At 53.4% G+C, this 18,464-nt stretch overlaps 8 protein-coding genes across 8 annotated transcripts; 1 reads left to right on the top strand and 7 right to left on the bottom strand.

Annotated features, from left to right (window-relative positions):
- Window positions 1-475: 475 nt before the first annotated feature.
- N7459_000111 (uncharacterized protein) lies at window positions 476-1,448 on the bottom strand (the record flags this gene model as incomplete). Its single annotated transcript, XM_056939296.1, has 5 exons — window positions 476-633; window positions 682-751; window positions 820-1,029; window positions 1,081-1,260; window positions 1,305-1,448. 5 exons carry the CDS (start codon window positions 1,446-1,448, stop codon window positions 476-478), a joined length of 762 nt encoding a protein of 253 aa, XP_056803576.1.
- Window positions 1,449-1,815: 367 nt separating this feature from the next.
- N7459_000112 (uncharacterized protein) lies at window positions 1,816-5,706 on the top strand (the record flags this gene model as incomplete). The annotated part of the gene is made up of 1 exon (XM_056939297.1): window positions 1,816-5,706. The coding sequence occupies one exon, from the start codon at window positions 1,816-1,818 to the stop codon at window positions 5,704-5,706; it is 3,891 nt and encodes a 1,296-aa protein (XP_056803577.1).
- A 1,001-nt stretch (window positions 5,707-6,707) lies between these two features.
- N7459_000113 (60S ribosomal protein eL31) lies at window positions 6,708-7,615 on the bottom strand (the record flags this gene model as incomplete). Its single annotated transcript, XM_056939298.1, has 3 exons — window positions 6,708-6,914; window positions 7,003-7,077; window positions 7,532-7,615. 3 exons carry the CDS (start codon window positions 7,613-7,615, stop codon window positions 6,708-6,710), a joined length of 366 nt encoding a protein of 121 aa, XP_056803578.1.
- Window positions 7,616-7,966: 351 nt separating this feature from the next.
- N7459_000114 (carbon-nitrogen hydrolase family protein) lies at window positions 7,967-8,924 on the bottom strand (the record flags this gene model as incomplete). Its single annotated transcript, XM_056939299.1, has 2 exons — window positions 7,967-8,796; window positions 8,870-8,924. 2 exons carry the CDS (start codon window positions 8,922-8,924, stop codon window positions 7,967-7,969), a joined length of 885 nt encoding a protein of 294 aa, XP_056803579.1.
- Window positions 8,925-9,133: 209 nt separating this feature from the next.
- N7459_000115 (trichodiene synthase) lies at window positions 9,134-10,316 on the bottom strand (the record flags this gene model as incomplete). Its single annotated transcript, XM_056939300.1, has 2 exons — window positions 9,134-9,723; window positions 9,845-10,316. The coding sequence occupies 2 exons, from the start codon at window positions 10,314-10,316 to the stop codon at window positions 9,134-9,136; spliced, it is 1,062 nt and encodes a 353-aa protein (XP_056803580.1).
- A 640-nt stretch (window positions 10,317-10,956) lies between these two features.
- On the bottom strand, window positions 10,957-12,243 carry N7459_000116 (zinc-binding alcohol dehydrogenase family protein; the record flags this gene model as incomplete). Its single annotated transcript, XM_056939301.1, has 4 exons — window positions 10,957-11,671; window positions 11,735-11,750; window positions 11,846-11,963; window positions 12,028-12,243. 4 exons carry the CDS (start codon window positions 12,241-12,243, stop codon window positions 10,957-10,959), a joined length of 1,065 nt encoding a protein of 354 aa, XP_056803581.1.
- Window positions 12,244-12,655: 412 nt separating this feature from the next.
- Window positions 12,656-14,813, bottom strand: N7459_000117 (Zn(II)2Cys6 transcription factor; the record flags this gene model as incomplete). Its single annotated transcript, XM_056939302.1, has 7 exons — window positions 12,656-12,922; window positions 12,977-13,413; window positions 13,474-13,730; window positions 13,777-14,214; window positions 14,300-14,533; window positions 14,592-14,698; window positions 14,757-14,813. The coding sequence occupies 7 exons, from the start codon at window positions 14,811-14,813 to the stop codon at window positions 12,656-12,658; spliced, it is 1,797 nt and encodes a 598-aa protein (XP_056803582.1).
- Window positions 14,814-15,380: 567 nt separating this feature from the next.
- On the bottom strand, window positions 15,381-17,252 carry N7459_000118 (MFS transporter; the record flags this gene model as incomplete). The annotated part of the gene is made up of 5 exons (XM_056939303.1): window positions 15,381-15,485; window positions 15,553-15,651; window positions 15,711-16,489; window positions 16,548-16,977; window positions 17,076-17,252. 5 exons carry the CDS (start codon window positions 17,250-17,252, stop codon window positions 15,381-15,383), a joined length of 1,590 nt encoding a protein of 529 aa, XP_056803583.1.
- Between the last annotated feature and the right edge of the window lie 1,212 nt (window positions 17,253-18,464).

Genomic DNA, 18,464 nt, shown 5'->3' on the forward strand with positions numbered 1-18,464 from the left:
GGGAAAGGTGTTCCTTTGACAGCCCAGACATATTTGACAAAAGATCCCTCACAGGGGAGATCGGGGATCGTGTCCGCTCATCCGGACAAGAGCGACAAAGCTACTTCGGTATAGAATCAACTCCAAGGCGTCATCTGCTACTACGACCACGGCTTACAGATTGCAAGGCCGCGGAAAGGGTTCTACATGTAGATTCCCGGTGGCTCGCATTCTACCCTTTACTCTTGGTTCTCTAGCCACCTCTTAGGATACACCGGTTTGATGACCGGTCCAGGGTCAACCCCGAGTACCCGATCGTGATCCAGCCTCACCATGGGGTTGGAGATGTCTGATAGACGCTCTGGTGGCTGAAATAATGACGGCTTTGTTGCATGAACCGCGACAACATGTGGACACCTAGATTCCTAGGCCGCTATGGGAATCATGGCAACCATAGGGTGTGTCAGAACTATGCACATGAGCATCCATGTCACTATTAGACCGCGATATGAAGGGTGATATTCGTTGACCGCGGTGGCCCCTCGGAATTGTTGGAGTATGGACTGCCCATCACCGCTGCACCATGTATCACCTTTGCGTGGTCCGTAGACGGGTTTAAGCCGGAGATTCCTCCCAGACCAGCGACGTCATACTCTGGTCTTCGCAGTCAGCCAGAGCGCAAGCATGTTCATTTAATCCCACCTGTCATGGCCAGTGAGCGAGAAATGGCTGTAGGGTCAGCTTGTGGGAGGTTGACACCATCCAGCTCGTCCTGGGAGTTGTAGAAACAGTCGAATCAACCCGCGCATTATTTGTTACCGTCGCTATGCCAAGACTCACCACGTGACCGCATTTTTCTTTTAGAGGTTCTTGCCTCCGCGAGAGTCTCCGCGACGTAAAAAAAAAATAACCAGGGTCATCCTCAAGCCTCCCTCCCCCCAAATCCCGCCTAGGCCGCTTCGCCTCCCAGAGATAGCTCGTCATATCATTCGCATCGCTCTTGACCCTGGTGTGATATTGTCGGAATTTTCGAGGCGACGAGTCGCGAACCTAGTCGTGTCACGGAACCGGACAGCGTCGCCCGCCCCCTTCGAATCCCACGCAGACAAATTGGCTTCTGCCTTTGGACTGGGTGGCCAAATACGAGCGGTTCTGCACATAGGCTGTGTCGCTGATATCTCGACCTGGCGTTACGATCTGAGGCCTGTCTGCGGCCAGGTATCCCCACGGCGAGGGACTCGACTGCTGGTCACTGCCGGACGTGAGCGCAAGACGAGTTTTCTTTTCGCATCAATATCAGTTGAGATAATAGAGTCGCCCAATACCGCCGAGTCGTGCTGTGCATGATCGAAGGTACCGACGTCAGGATTGTGGTCGGTCTTTGGAAGGGGTGCATCGGTTTTCTTGCTGCCCACGACGAGCTTTGGAGCTTTGTGTGAGCAAAGGCCGCATCGCAACACAGCGGCCATAGATGTCCAAACGCGGAGCAGAAGGTCCTCACGGGTCCAAAGACGACGAGCACACGTTCTTGATGTCGAGCACACCGGACGATAAGCCCCAGCGGGCAACTGCTGCCCAGCTGGCTCAGAGAAAGTAAGTGGCGATTTCAGTTGTTGAGTGGGAATGCAAAAGAATTGGCTCTGCCTCAGGTTTGGGGAGGGACGGCGCTTTCCTATTTTACCGGTTGAGAGACGTGTTGTGGACGTGTTGATATTCACTCCACTCCTCCCACTGTTGTCTTCTTGACCTTCCACATCTCCCCAGTATCTTTCCTGCCCGCGTCTCTGTTGCTTTCGCCCTTTTGCTTCCACGTCCATTATTATTTGCACATTCAATATGGCATCCTTCGACATCTACAATGCTTTTCAAATCAAGCGCCCCGGTGTTACAAAGCGCAAGGTTGAGGAACAGCCTACTGACGATACCTCCGACAGGATCAAGGACATCCGCAAACGACCTCGTGCTACGACCCCGACTTCCGGGGGCAGCGCTGCTCAGCCATCTGGCGGTTTCTCATCTCTCTCGCCTGCGCCGGCCTTCCCGTCTTCCGGTTTCACTGCGCCTTCGAATGAGTCGGGTGCTTTCTCCTTCGGCCAGAGTCAAAGCTTCCCTGGCGCGAATTCTGGCTCCAACCAGCCTGCGCAGGCTGGCTCGGCTCCCTTCTCCTTCGGTGGCCCTGGCCAGACCGGTTTCAACTTCTCCTCTGGTCTACAGTCGACCAACCCTTTTACTGCAAGCTCTTTCAACTCGAACACCACCCCTACCCAGTCCCAGCCCAGTACTGGATTTTCCTTTGGTGGCTTTGGAACCCAGTCCAACTCGCAGCAGCCATCATTCACTTTTGGTGGCTCGCAGAATGCGAATCCTCCCGCCAGCAATGGCCTGTTTGGGCAACCAGCTGCTACTGGCTCAGCTGTGAATACTGCAGTTGATTCTATGCAAACTTCGCCTGATACCAAACCCAAAGCACCTGCCTCGAACCCTTCGACTTCGTTCCAGAGCCGGAGCCTATTCGGTGATTCTGGGCCGTCCAACAATGTGTTTGCACCAAAGCCCTCTGCACCATCTAGCAATCCGTTCGGTGGCCTGAGCGTTCCTTCGACTGCGGAGAAGCCCACGAGTGATAAGGCTGAGGGCTTTGCTGCCAAGCCGGCATTTGCTACGCAGCCGCCTGCCTCGTCCACCCCAGCTCAGCCATTTGGCTCCCTTTTCGGTGCCCCTGCTACTCCTGATCCCCAGAAAGGAAGTGCTGCCCAAGCCACCACGTCCACTCCGGCTCAGCCCTTTGCAAATCTCTTCGGGGCACCCCCTGCCGCTTCCAAACCTGTCGAATCTGAGAAGATTACGACTCAACCGACTAACAGCACGCCAGCAAAGCCTTTTGGCTCTCTCTTCGGAGCCACCCCTGCCACAGTTCCTGCTGCTTCTGCAGCGACTGATAAACCGGCTGCTATTCCAGCTACTACAAACAATTTATTCTCACCAAAGCCAGCCGAGGTACAGGCTGCCTCCGGCAACCTGTTCATGACAAAGCCTGCGGAGCAGACTCCGTCTGCCAATCTTTTTGCCCCTAAAGAAACTCCGGAGCAGAAAACTCCATCGACTGCATCAAAGTCTTTCAATTCTCTTTTCGATGAATCAACCGGATCGGCTCAGTCGAACAACAACATGTTTACAGCCAAGCCCACCAATGAGCAGCCTCCTTCGGGCAACTTATTTGCGCCGAAGCCGGCCCTCGCTCCAACCAACGACGCACCCAAGCCCGCTGGTGAGCAGGCACCGTTTAGCAATCTATTTGCACCGAAACCTGCCAGCACAAAAACCACAGATGCTCCAAAGCCTGCTTTCAGCGGTTTCTCTGCACCTTCCGCCAATGATGCGGTTCCTTCAAGCAACCCATTTGCCGTCAAGCCTCCCACATCCCAAGCGGTTGAATCTCCTAAACCTCCTTTCACTGCTCTGTCTGCACCGAAGCCTACCAGCGAGCTGGCCCCATTCGGTAACTTGTTCGACCCAAAACCAGCGGCCAGCGAAAATGCGGCTCAGTCATCCAAGCCTGCAGCCAGCAACGTGTTTTCTGCTAAGCCAACGGAGAATCAAAGCTCGGGCAAGCCTCAACCCTTCGGATCCTTCTTCGGAGCCCCTTCTGCGACCCCCACTTTCTCTGCATCTGAAAAGGTTCAGCCTACACCTGCGGCGCCTCAAAACTTGTTTGCACCTAAACCGGCCGAGGAACACATCGCCACCTCTTCCGTCAAGCCTGCTTTCAATCAGCCTTCCGGCCCTTTGTTCGGCGCTAAGCCGACTATCTCCGATCCGAAGCCCATCCAACCCCCCGATCTCTCATCGGGCTCTTCTAGTCTTCGAGAGAAAATCGAAGATCAGATCCCGAAGCCCGATTTACCTGATACTCTCACCGAGGAGCAGAAAGAAAAGGCGGAGCTGGTTTGGAGGCTCCAGACGCTGGACATGTACTTCAAGCGAGAGATCAACCGCTATCAGCCCGGTGTTCACAGCTTCGATGCCGTGATCCTCTTCTACATGAGGGTTCGTGAAGCTCTGGGTGCTCCGGTTATCCCAGCCGAAGGGAAAGACGCCCAGGGGGGGCCTCAGGTCACCCAAACCAATTCTACTCTGGAGACTCGCCGTCCTGAGCAGCCAAGAATTGGCGACAACGCCAATGACTCGGCCACCTCCAACATTTTCGCGAAATCGTTCTCCACCTCCAGTCCTACCTCGGCCAAGACTATGAATGCTTTGCCTCCTGTGGCGAACTCCTCGGTGCCCACCTCGACGGCTTCTAGTAACAGTGAGAACATGTTCGCTAAATCGCTTTCTGGGATCAATGGCGCTGCTCCAAAAGCGAAGGTTTCGACCGCGGACACTGCGGCGCCCATTTCGACGCCTGCCTCCTCACTTGCTGGAAACATGTTTGCAAAGTCAACAAGTTCCCAAGGCTCTACTGCTCAGCCTGCAGTGCCGAAGTTCGGCAACGGCGCTTCCGGTGTTGACTTTATGGCACAGTTCGCGAAGCAGGCAGAAAAGACCGCGGCTGAGGAGAAGGCCAAGAGGAAGGCGGAAGATTTCGACTCCGAGGAGGATGACGAAGAAGAATGGGAGCGCCGCGATGCCGAAAAGCAGCGTGAGAAACGAGCCAAGCTGGAAACGGGCGGGCAGAAGAAAGCGGTGTGGGTGGAAGGAGAGGGCTTCAAGTTCATCGATGCTGCTAGGTCCTCTGCCGCCGATTCGGCTGGAAAGCCAGCCACAACGAGTGCTCTCCAGCCCGCGGAGCCATCTCCCGTGCCAAGTGTCTCTCCTGCGCCATCCACTTCGTCCGTCTTTGGGTCTTCGAACCTCCCCCTCCCTAACTCGGAGAACATCTTCGGCCGTCTCTCTGCGACTCCCCAGGCCACAGACAACTCCCAGGACAGCGATGGGTCTGATCAAGAGGGCAAGGCCCGTTCTCCCAAGCGCCCCGTGCCTGAAGAAGACGGGGGCAACGAAGGGGATGTCGTGCCCAAGTCCAAGCGAGCCAAGCCTGCGGAGACCGTCGAGACTATCAAGTCCAGCCTGGACACACCTCTCCCAGCGCCTTCCGCCGCCGCAGGTCGTAGCCTGTTTGATCGCGTCCAATCCACCACCCCCCAACCAGAAGCTGCCGCTCCTGTCAACCCTTTTGCCGCTGCTCTGAGCAAAGCCCCTCTGTTCTCGAGTGCAAATGCATCTGGCACCACGACCCCCAGCGATCAAACATGGAATCCAAATTCGCCCATCAAGTTCTCTGCCACCCCGACCACAGCGCCTGCTCCGGCTCCATCCAGCACGGAGAATGCTTCGACGGATGCTGCCACCGACGAGGAGGGTGCTTCGGGATCGATCTTTGATCTCTCCCAAGGCAATGCTGGCGAGGAAGAAGAAAAGGTTGTTTTCGAATGCCGAGCCCGTGCATTCAAACTGGCGACGGCGTGGTCCTCTCAGGGCACTGGCATCGTTCGTCTTCTGCAGCACCCTGGAAGCGGTCGAGCTCGCATTGTCCTCCGCGCGGACCCCAGCGGCCACGTGATATTGAACACGCTCCTGAAAAAGGAACTCGACTATGCTCGCACCTCTAACAGCGTGCAATTTATGGTCCCTCGAACTGATGCTGCACCCGAGCACTGGGCAATTCGGGTGAAGGCCGAGTCTGTGAAGGGGTTCCATGATAAGATTGAAGAAATCAAGAACTAGATCGAATTTCGAGGGTCTTTTTCTCGACCACATAGCATGGCTTGCCAAGGAACCCTTGGGAGTGAAAGCGAGATTGCTGAGATCTTTCGTCCATTTATGTACTGTACGATATCATTGAGTCGGAGTTAAACCCATTGTTATTTCCAAGTTCAACGTCTGGCACCATTCTGTTTACCTAATCTTCACATATTCATGGAACGATCTATCGGGGTTTTTGGTGGCTAGCAACTAGCTCGTTTCTGCGAATCGCGCTGCCTCTGAGAGTACGAAAATCATAACCACACAAATCATAATCCATGACATCTAAATCATCCTAGTGCATTCGAGTGGCTTTCGAGATAACGACGGATGACCCGTGAGTAGGTCTTTAACACGCGGAATGACATTCCCACTCTTCGGGACCGCGCAGTATCGAATTGATCGACTTTCCGTTTTCCTAGCCCGACTTGAGTATTGCATGGATCGTGGCAGTAACTTGCCATCTGCAGGAATCACCCGATGGAGTCTCTCACCTCATCCCCTCCGATATGCCTGCGGAGTTACTTTGGCTCTGGGCATACTAGATATGTGATGTCGGGGAGTAACGATAGTTATATAATTCTAAACAGACGCGAATGCTGACTGGTTTCATTACTTGAGTGTTCTCGCAGTCACCGCCTATTCATGACCTCGGGGGCCTTCAGAAAAGAATTGGGGAGAATGACAAGCAGTGAACTCGGCCGTACAGAATAATGTCAACAGGGCATGGCCCGCGTATACGCATTCACGCCGTAGTTTTCGCTCGCAGCTTGTCGAAATGGACTCGATTCACCGATCGAGATAGCTGGCGAATAACTGAATGTACGCAGCATGCTACATCGAGTTTAAACACACTCGCAACTCCAAAGATCCTACAGAGACCAGAGCAAGGGTAAAAGGTATTTTTATTTTGAAAGCCCCAACCGAACCCCAAGTGTAACATGGAATCATAGAAGCAAAGACATCGACGAGGTCAACACCATTTACGCGTCATCGACGGTAGCGGTGTGCAGACCCTTGGGGTCCTTGACGTTGACGGCCTGGACGTGGGAGTACAGACGCTCCTTGGCACCCTCCTCGTCGTTACGCTTGCGGGAGATGCGGACACGGAGGCGGAAGGGGACACCCTTGATACCGGCTTCCCAGACCTTCTTGTTCAGCTGGGGGTCGAGGCGGACGTCCTTGGTGCCCTGTACCGTCGCAAAAGCGACCTAGTCAGCGAGCTGCTCACCAGCTCCACGCACAACGCGCAGGATAAAGTTAGACGAGGTGACTTACCATAGCATGCTCGGCAAAGGCGCGGATCTCCTTGATGGCACGAGGAGCACGCTTCTTGAAGCTGACACCGTGGCACTATATTTCCCGAAAAGAAGTTGTAATTAGTCTTCCGTCCGAATGCCATGTGGGAGAGAGCGATCTCTGCGATGTTCTGGTTCGGCCATAGAGGTGGACTTCATCAAACTAATTTCTTCTTTTTCTTTTGCTTCCCGAAGGAACGGTATGCCAACTGCGGATTTCGAAAAGAAAAACCTTGCGATTATCGTTTCGTCGCCGCAATGACACATTTCTTCTTCGCTCGTGGTTCCCCACAAGGCGGTTCGGGGTGGTGGTGTGGTTTGGAGGTGGTCGAAGAATTTGACATCCTTTTTCACACCCGCACATTCTCACACACACAAGTTCCCTCAGAAGAAGGCTCCGTATTGCAGGAGAGTGTGTTCTCTGTCCAATTTGTGCCTCCACAGATTCGCAGAATCGAATCGTCGTAGGTAAGGGTTCAAGGGCAGTTCGGGGGGAATTTTCAACATACACGCTTGTGGAGGTTGATGGTGTACTCGCGCGACACCACGTCGGAGATGGCCGAGCGGCTCTTGCCAGTCTGAACGTTGGACATTTCTGGAGGACGTTAGCAGGTGCCGGGATCGTACAATCGCAGGCAGACTGACTGGTTGGGGTCGGCGTCGACTGTGGGCGGAAGTTGTCGATGGGTGGAAATTGACGGTTTGTGGCCGCGGATGAGTGTGGCTCGCTTATCGAGAGCGCGAGTGCTGATTGGTGGGTGGTCACGTGGGCTCTCGTCACTTCAAATTCTGGCCTCAGGTGTCAATCTATGGTCTCTCAGGCACCAAACCTCAAATGCGCATTTCTTGCCCTGTCTACAGAAGACGGGGTGGGACTTGCGAGAATTTGACTGCCATTCTCAGCTACAATTGACTGCCACACTATAATAATCCTCCCCAATCCTTCATGACGCACCCTCGCCGCTCACGTCGGGGTAGAGGTCAAATCGGCGCTGTGTGTAGATGGGAATGCCCTTGCGGATGTTCTCAATCGTCTCGTTGTCCAAATCCGCATATACGATAGTCTCCTTATCTTCTGCCTCGGTCAGGATTTTCGCGCTGGGGTCAGTGATCAAGCTGTGGCCGTAAGCGTGGTAGGTTGCCTGCAGGTCGCGTGCAGGACTGCACAGCGCCACGTAGGATTGGTTGTCCACCGCGCGCGCCCGGCCCAAGAGCGACCAGTGAAGCGGACCGGTTGTGGTGTTGAACGCGCCAGGATAGACCAGCAGGAAAGCGCCTTTGCGAGCGGCGATCATGGCGGCCTCCGGGAATCGGATATCGTAGCAGATGGCCAGACCGATCTTGCCGTATTCCGGGAGATCAATGACGGTCAATTGGTTGCCCGGAGACAGCACCTCGCTCTCCTTGAAGGTGATCTTCCCGGGGATGTCAATGTCGAACAGGTGTGTCTTGCGATGGGTGCCAATCAACGAGCCCGAGGGGGAGAAGACGAGCGAGGTATTATAGTATTTCTTGGTCGATGGCTCCAGCTCGGGGATGCTTCCGCCGACCAGATAGGCGTTTGCTTCGGCGGCGATGGCTGAGAGCGCGTGAAAGGACGGCGACTGCTCTTGGGTCGGAGGAGAGGGATGGAGGGTCTCGGCATATTTGGGGAAGTACTGCGTGCCGTAAGGGGAGTTGAAGCATTCTGGGAGTACGATCAGACGTGCGCCTGCTTGCGCAGCCTCGAGGACCTTGCTCCGGGCGTGGGAGAGATTGACGACCTTGTCCGCGCCTGGGTGGATGAAAATGTGTCAGTCATTGCACGGGAGATCAGGAATAGGCGTGTTAAGAGTGGCATATCGCACCGGAAGCAAGCTGGACTAGGGCCAGCTTCAGTGGCTTCTTCAAAAACGCAGCCATTGTGATGGGGGTACGCCTAGGCACCGCGAGTGGAAGAGGGGAAGAAGCGAAGAGAGGCGAACCCAGCGAGGTTGGTGACTGCGGGGAGAACTGATAAGCGCACGACGGCTCCGGCCGAGATATATATAATAGGCAACTACATCTCCGATGGGGTGGAAGATAACACGGAACAAGTCATATTCTTTCTAGCTTTGACCGCACAGGGAGTTCTATGGAAAACCATCATTTCCCCGAGTCGCCGTCCATTCTCGGGGGTCTAAATATGCAGTCTCCCTGGCCTCTTCATAGTACCGGCGGAACCGGCGGCCAACTTCAGTATTTGTCCCAACCTTCTCATAGATCTCCCCCATACGGTATCTCTTTTGGAAAAGATGCCAGGTAGCATACCCATGCATGAACCGAGTCATGGCGTCCAAAAGCCGCGGGTCTTTGTCTTCAAACACGGCAAATATCTGCTCAGTGAGGTGGACCAGATTGCGACCGAGCTTCTCAAGACCCTCACTAAGAGTCAAATTCTCCACATGACAGTAGTTGTTGATGAGAGTGGTCTCGTCATGCAGGTCATCGAACTCCTTGTAGAATGAAATAAGGTCGTTGGTCCACGCAATCCAGTTGCCCATCATGTCGACTGCGGTGGTGATTTCCCGGAACAGAGTCTGCTCGTCAAACATGCTAGCAGGCCAGATCGAAGCCCCGACTGCATCGCCAAGGCCTGTCAAATGGCGTAGGAAGTCGGGATAGTTGTTTGATCCGTAGTAGCCATGGAAGTGGTATCGTTCGATCCAACATCCCTCGAAGACTAAGAAAGGATTGATTAGTTCCGAGTTTAATCCGAGGCCTTGTACAAATCCACAGGCGCAGAAAGGGAAGTATAGTTCGCAAAGAATCAAGCGCAGGGAACAACGCAGGGATACACTTACAGTCAACTGTGCTACGATAAATATTCAGAGCACAAAAGGGTCCATAGTAATCCAGGAGAGTCGACAAGTGCTTATTGACCGACGCCCACCAAGGGTGTCGTTGTTCCCGCCCGTTCACCATGTCTGTAAAAAAGGTCTTCATATTGGCCTGTGGATCTTTATCACAGTCGTCCAGGACATAAGCATAGGTAAAGTAGATCGAGAGAGAAACCATCAAATCCGGAGGCGCTTTCACCCAGCAAGAGACGACCATCTCGATCACACATCGTAATCCGACCTCGAGTGTTTTTGATTCTATGTCAAGGACACCATACACAGATGGTTGTGCAAAATGCTTTGATACCTCGCTGTATACATAGCGGAGGGTTTCGGCACGCTGTTGACGAGTGTAATTGGTGTCTTTCAAGTGAATCGTATCGAATAGGCGCACCGTCGTGCCGACAAAGTATTCCAGGGGAAATATCTCGGGCATCGTACCTGGGTACCTATTATCCCACTGAATCTGTGTATATGATCGAACACGAAGTAACCAAAGAGGTTATTGTAGTAGTTGAGCGTTTCGTGTAAAAGTCTCGACACAAAATCCGTGTGCTCTGGGTAGTACACCTATTTGTATTATGGAAGCTTTTCATGGAATTACTCTTTTCGAATACTAGCAGAGCCAAGGCTTGGATAAATATCATTTGCTTCGCCGTATATCGTGAACTGGAACAAGATAGTACTGATGCATATGCAGGTCCTCGCACGGTTACACAACGCCACGCAGTTGCTTCCCAATGAGGCTCGCTATGCGCAGTGATGAACAGAAAGACGAAGATCTACGCTGGAAGTAGAAGCAAGAACAGACCAAAAGAAGAGAAGCTAAGAGCTAGATAGGTGCTCGACATGAATTGCCTGGTGGAAAAAGATTGTTTCATTGAGTAATGTAGATCCGACCTGCTCCGCTACAAAGGGATTCCAACTTCATCGCCGCGCTGATAATGATTCTAGTCTTTCCGCATCTCCTAGCTGGCCTATATGGCCCCATACAGTGTTAGGCAGTAATAAACATGATTTATTTTGTTAAGCTAATAGCCCGGTATGAGTTGATTGTACAATGAATGCGAATCGCTTCACTGCCCACTTTTGCCCTCTCGACTTAGGGCAGGGGTCTCGGCGATCCGAAAAACATATTTCGCTGCACTGGCCTTTCCTTCTTTCAAATCCTTCAAGGCATCCTCGACCCCCTCCAATCCATCGTTTCGAACCTGATATGGATGACCACGGAACCATTTCTCAGCGAGACCTCGTCCGAGATAGCGAAAGTATACGAAACCAAAATCCGGATCCCCCGGCCGAGCCCCCGGCTGCCCATGCACACTGCGGACAGACGTTTCCGAAACATCCAGAGTCGGCGGAGGCGGAGCCGACAACTGGCCTTCGATCGGCAACACAAACGCAGCCTTCCCCTTGGGATGAACCAAGCGGAGAATATTGGTGGCACTCCCACGCCCGCACACGGTATCGAAGGCATGGTATAAGTGGGCCAATCCGCGTTCTCGCAGTGCCGTTTGAATGTCTTCAACCAGGGCGTCGGGTTCCTGGCGGTAGTCGACGATCGTATCACCTTTCGATCGGTCAATCAGGGACTCCACATGGGATGCACCACCTCCAGCAACCACAATGAGCGGATGAATGTTGGCTCGCGTGGCGAATTTCAGCGCAAAGGAGCCGACGGCCGTGGCGCCCCCATAGATCAGAACGGGGATCTGCTTGCGATTGTCCTTCCAGGGGTCTGGCAATACGAGTCGCGAGAAGAGACCCAATGCTGCGGTCATTCCGGCGAGACTGGTCGTCTCGGATTGTCAGCTGGTCCGTTCAACTTCCCAGGTGATCTTCTTCAGCACTTACGGGATCGTTGCAGCTTCTGAGGGAAGAGGACTGTTAGCACACGCATTATTCGGCAACGAACGATTTCAGCGAATTTAGAAGGCGAAGCAAGAGGAATCAGCAAGAACTCACCTTCGAAAGAAATGTCTTTTGGGATATGAAAGGTCGTGTACGCCCACGCGAGCCCGTACTCAGCATAGCTGCCCCCGGGCGTCATGATCTCATGAAAAGCGGCGACACGGTCACCAGGCTGGCAAGAAAAGCAGTGAGCGCCCGTTCTTCTCGTATAGGCTCACACTGACTGTCCTGCGTACCTTGAATTCTGTCACATTCTTGCCTACACTATGCACAAGGCCGGCAATGTCGTCGCCCTGATTGATGTGCACGTCAAACCATTCGGGCCGCTTCCAATCCTTGGGATTGCTCCCGGAAACTACCACCTTGATTACGACCTGGTCGTCATTGGGAACTGGGAAAGGAGAATCGACGAGCTCGGTTTTGGGACCGCGATGGATGAGTAATTCGAGCATGGCGAGGTTGTAGAGAGCTGATTTGCAACGAATGGACGATTTTATTCAACACCGAGGCTTGCGAGGTAATTATCATTTATACGTTTCTGGATTCCATCGCTCGTTCTCCTTTCATGGAGAAAATCGGCCATTAATAATCATAATCGAAGGAAGTCGACGTTTCCAAGTCAACACGGAATCCGGTGCCGGTCGCGAAGTCACAGAGACGCTGATCAACTCCGAGTATTCGGCGCGTCGATATGGCCGTTCCCCACATCTGTCCGAGAACTCGGCATTGCTGATCGTGATCGCGCGACAGTGAGGTTTCCTTTCGAGAATGATATTAGCGTACATCGATGCGAATATACAACGACTGCACATTGACCCCAGTAGACTATGGAATAGAACTGATCCCTGGCTAAAGCTATTAGGCCTAGGGAGCAGCCGAATTGTGGATGTCCGCCAGGAAGCAACTTTCGTCCGGGAAAAAATAATTCTCCAGTAGCGGAAGCAATTGCTCATCGTCGCCGAGAGCGGCCGACTCCATCGGATCATCAGCCACAGACTCAACGGGCATACCGGCAATAGGCTCACCCGATGGCCTTGTCGCGGCATCGTCCATAGAGTCAAAATATGGGTCTGTCTGACCATTGAACTCGCGCTGCCAACACCAGAAGCAGTCGTAGAAAATGCCAATTGACTAACCCAAGAAGATTAGCGGACCAGTGGTTGTGCCAGGGGGAGATCAGCTTACACCACGCGTTCGAATTCGCACAGCAAGACTGTTGTGGGTTGCATCCTTTCGCTTGAAGGTGTGCGGATTGCGCCAGAGTTGCGTGAGGATTTCGGCTGTGCGTCCATTAAGATCGTTGTTGCGAATCATGCGGCGCTTGAGAATCTGGATGCAGGAAAAGTAGGCGCGCTCGCCGGCCTCGCGATCGACCTTTCGCTGGAGGCTGCTCCATGCGATGCGGAGGATGGTGCAAGCAGCCACATTTAGAGTCCGGTAGATATACTCGGAGCTGTACATCGCGTAATCATCTGTCTGGTCTGCCATGGTAACCCTTTCGATGAAGGAGCAGGCGAGGCGATGAACTTCCATGACCAATCGGGGGTAGGACTGAAATTTATCATGTTCGAAAAAGTGGAATGCGCGGATATGAAGACGCGCACCGAGGATCATCATTTTATCTAGTGAATCTTAGTAAAATTTCTTCTTGGATGCAGTGGTGGGCTTGGTGAGCTCCCCACCGAGGTATGTGTCTCCTTGCCAACTGATTTCGAGAACTTTGTCGTCGAAGGCATCGACAATAAAAGAAAGAGAGCCGTTATCGGCAGGATAGACCTTGTTCATCAAAGTAGAGATGGCTTCTGCCAAAGCTCCTAGGAGCTTTTGGGACCAAAAGACATGGGGACCACAAATACGGATGAAGTCTTGTGGCTGCGACGTCGGACACTCAAAGCTGTCGGTGATGGAGAGTGGCTGTAGGCCATTGCAAATATTAGTCCTATCTCTAGTTAGCAAGGACCATGGCTACCAAGGGATCAGCCTACATTTGGAAAACGACTTTGCAGTACGACCATAGTCGTGCACGGAACCCAATATCTACCGGGTTAGGCGCGATCTGCGTTGTGAAGTCCTGCTTCTTCTTGAAGAAATGGAGGCCATTTTGCATGGCCAATTGCATAGCAAGTCCAGCCCAGGACGGTGACATATCGGCCATCACGGTATCCATCGGAAATGGCCACGTGCAGAGGAGAAGGAGGCTCTGGATGACCGGAATGTGCCTGTGGGGATTTGCCATGGACGGTATCACCAGAGAGGTGACGCGCGGCGTGAGACCTTCTAGAATGGTTGGATCCTGATAATATTTCCGCGACCCAGTAGCGATAATCGCCCAGAAGAGAAGAGGGCAGTGCTCGTGGTACCAATTGGGGTCTTTTTCATCTGGCTCAAGGATCGGGAGAGAGGGAAAGTAGTGCTGAAAAAACCTTTTCCGGCACTCACACCAAGTTGTTAGCAATTTCCGCGGAGGAGAATGAATCGAGAAATTAGCAAACAGAATCAAGAGCGTACAAAGAGAAGCAGTCATCGATCTTCCGTGGCTCAAATGAAATTCCATCCAGGCTTTGGGGCAAGGTGGCCGCATTTGAGCGAGGTGACAGAACAGTATGTACGTGGCCGTCGAGTACATCTTGACTATGAGGAGGTGGGACAAAGGTCGAAGACGCATTTCTATCAGTCAGGTTGTACGATGATCTCTCAGCCTGGCGTCGCAGCTCGTCAATTTCTCGCTGCATCTGAGCCTTTCTGCAGACTGGTCAGCTCGTACACTCGGATAGAGCAGCGGACTTGAAGGGCACAGCACGTCTTCCTCGGTTTTCGATGGAATGTGTCCGACATCTCGCAGTCAATTCCAATTTTCCGACATCGTGAGCACCCATTCGAGGGATGAAGCGGCGCATCGCAGCGGAGCTGTTTGGGACGGTTAGGATCGATGAGCAGGAGGGGTGTGTGCTCTCGGTTCTCTCACCTTCTGCTGCCGGCATTCCACACATGCGGTGCCCTTGAACCTCTTGTGGGGAGTCATTTGGAGGTTTGATCCCCCGGATGGACACGAACACCGACGTTGGAGGATGCTGCGATCCGGGCCCCGCCAGAGATCCGGTGGCCCACACGCGCTAAGTGCTTATCTTGCGGGGGGGGGGCTTCGGCGACAATGGTCTCTTACACAAAGAACACGGCTAGCCTCTCTAGAGTAGCAAAGTGCATAGGAAATGCTTGCGGAGGATGAGAATGAATACCAGAGTAGAAGATCAACTCAATTGTAGTATATTGCCTTATTTGTGGTCTCTGACCGTAAGTGGCAATCCTCTGAACCCATCGATAGCTACAGTGATTACCCTCAGATATTGTAGAGATGAAAGCAGTAAATGTTGATCAAAGACTTGCCAATGTAGAACCGTGAGGCTTGAACACTATCAAAGACTGTCGGGCATTTGTTCTCTGCCCAGTCCCCGACGGGAATCATCACTCACCGGCACCGCAAGTTGCATGGATCCACAAGATCACTGAGCTTGGATTATAATCTCGCGACTCAGTATCGCTACCCCCTAATAGCGAACGCGTTTATAAACTGAAATTGTGCCGAAGTAGATCAGCTGCTGCGCCGGCCGTACGGCTCGAATGGCAAGCCTGCAGCGACAATTGCCATCACAATATAGAGCGCGGCGCAGATAAAGATCGGGACTGGCGTGTTGGTCTGATCGCACAGTTAGTACTAGTGTCATACATGCAAGACCCATCCAATAGGTATTTCCAGCACTTACATTAGCAGCCTCTCCCACCACTGCACTGACAATACCCATGATCCGATTGAGTCCAATCGCGACTCCGTTGCCGGTGCCACGGTGGCCCGAGGGGAAGACCTGCTTGACTGTCAGTATTGGCAGCACGAACATTGACCGAACGAGCCTGGGAATCTGACCTCTGGAGTATACGCGTAGAGTGTGCCGTAGTAAATGTTCAGACAGAAGGAGATGGCACACGTAAAGCCGAGATTCTGAGCAGCGGTGCGCACTTGGGTATAGCAAAAGAAGAAAATCATGGTTATCATTGCGCCGACAACCATGGTGCCACGACGGCCCCAGAACAAGCGCGAGCGGCACATGAAGCCTGCCAGGACTGGGCCGAAGATACTGCAAGTGTTGTTGATCGCATAGTTGCGCCAGGTGATGTACTCACTCGACTGGCCGAAACTGGCGCCCCGCGAGGCGAGGTACGAGGGTAGAAACACATTGTACAGCGGGTAGGCAAGACCAATCAGCAACCATGAGAACCAGACCAGGCTCGTCGACAGACCCATCTTCCGTGTCGCATAAAGGCCCTTGAAGTGGAAAGCCACCTCCTTCGGAGAGATCAATCGTTGGGACAGCCCGACTGACGTGGTTTCGCGTGTCGAGGTGGTCCCGCAGGCCTGCAAGCGTTCCGTAGTCAGACTACATGGCCGATGGTATTTAGTGGCAATCATGCTTAGCACCCGAACTGCATCCTCGTCTTTGCCCTCGGCGATGAGGAATTTAGGTGTCTCCTCCAATCGAATGATGGTCACTCGGAGGATCGAGAGGACAAACACAAACGCGCCAGATGTATACCAAACGTAGCGCCATCCGGGGTTATTCTCGCGCGTGCAATTGCTCGCGTCACTGCATGAGTAGTTCGGAAGAAAGGCCCAGGCAAAGAGACCGGCGATCAGCTGACCGAGACCTAGATGATAAATGATTCAGACCGGCTTTTCCACTGCCACATTGGGGATATTTCTTACCCCACCAGGCCGCCATGAGGGTCAACAGCCACTGGTTCTTGCTCGGCAGATACTCCAGAAAGACCGTGGTATCGAGGACCAAGTTTCCTCCCGCACCAAAGGCACTCAAGCAGACAAACAAGCCCAGGGCAATCCATGATGGTGAAGCTCCTGCAACAATAGTGAAGACGGAGGAAACGAACAGGGATACGTTGAAGGCAAAACGACGGCCAATGATGTCGGCAGAGAAACCCCAGAAGATGGCACCGACCAGCATACCCACATACACCGCAATGGTCAGTCCTGTCGAGTAGCCTGGGTGAAACTCCTTGATGGCACTGGCCGAGATAATTGATTGGATCAAGAGGATGAGCGAGTCGACGGCATAACCGAAGCCATTGAGACAGAAGAGCTTCCAGTGATGCGGTGTAAACCCGATCTCATCGATAGTCTAAAATGCGTATTGTGCCACGGTTTAGGTCGTCCCATTCCATCCGAAGAAAGAAGAAAGCTTCCAAGCCTGGGGATCACTCATTCAGCAGCACTCACGTCGTTGATCAGGATCATCTTCGCCGCCAACACCTCGTCCACCTTCTCGCCGCCCAGCAGGTCATTCTCTCCATGCTGAATTGACCGCTGCTCGACCAGGGACGGGTTGCTCGGAGACTTGGTTTTATCCGTGGCCCCTGCAGCGACGAGTGTGCCCGCGGAAGCTTCGACGTCCATTGGCTGCGAGGAAGAGCGTATAGTGCGGAGGAGATTCAACCGTCTGCGCCGTGCGAGAGGATGCAGGACAAAAGGCCGGGATGAGGAGGGGGCGACGAGCACGAGCAAACGGGGAGCCGGAGGGGCTTCTCGGGAGTCGCGCCTTCCTCATATCCTCCGCTCGCACCAGTTCCTGCCTTGTTCCCCATCGCTCTTTCCTCGCGTTGCTCGAGACTAAGGCCTGGCGCACGTGCCCGCCGATTGGCTGTCAGGGCGCGGGCCACACGAGCCAATCAGCGGGCGTTGCTGGGTTGGGGCTAACGCGGTCTAGCAACGATCGATGGCGGCGTGGCCCAGTCGCATTTATCATTCCTCTTCCTATCTCCAAGACGTTCAGAAGGGCGGGACGATTGTGCGTGTGCTTGGAGACCAAGTTGTCATACTTGAACAAATGTCAGATGTCACAGGCACTCTCGGTCATATAGATCTCCATCGCATGCCCCAACATTGCATTGGCCAGGGTCAAAATCCGTTCCCCTGACCCCCTTCTCAAACAAGGAGTACATTCCCAGAGCCTTCGCGCCACTGCAGATCTCAGCAGAGACACCGGCATACGTGCTTCCACGGCCAGAAGTTGCAGTAGGGTCATGGTCACTTATTCAATGTCGCTGCCACAGAAGCACTGGATACCATACTCTACACTCCTGACCAACATCGATATCCCCGTTCTTCTGTTACCCCGGCACTGCTCTACTGTGTTTTTGACCGCATTGTAGGGCGGGCCAGGGCCCAATTGGAGTAATGCCCGAAACTGTGTCACATGGACACCACCACGGACAGGCTGAGCGAGTGGGACAGGTCTCACTGCGATGGATCGAACAGGAGACCTCGCAGTGAAGGCGTCGCTGTTGTGGTGTTCATGATGATGGCGCCGCAGAAGTACGGTGATTTATACTTCATGCTGGCATGGGTGAAGCCTTTCGTCTTGCAAGCCGGCTGGCCCTTGTCAACGTGCAGTGTAGGGTTCTGTCAAAGGAACAGCCCTAGCTCTTCCAGCTAGCCGCGATGAGCAAGTGCCGACAGCATGCTTGCTGACTGCTCATCAGTCAATCGGAGATTGATGGTACCTAGGTAAATCAGCAGGGCCATGCAGCCTTGAACATTTTTCGGTTCTTGACAGAGGCCGGGAGTGCTGCCTTTCAGTCATGACATTGATGACGGACACCTTGGATG

The sequence above is a fragment of the Penicillium hispanicum genome (genome assembly GCF_028827665.1).
Source record: "Penicillium hispanicum strain IBT 35686 chromosome Unknown utg000001l_segment0_segment0, whole genome shotgun sequence".
NCBI classification, from domain to species: Eukaryota; Fungi; Ascomycota; class Eurotiomycetes; order Eurotiales; family Aspergillaceae; genus Penicillium; species Penicillium hispanicum.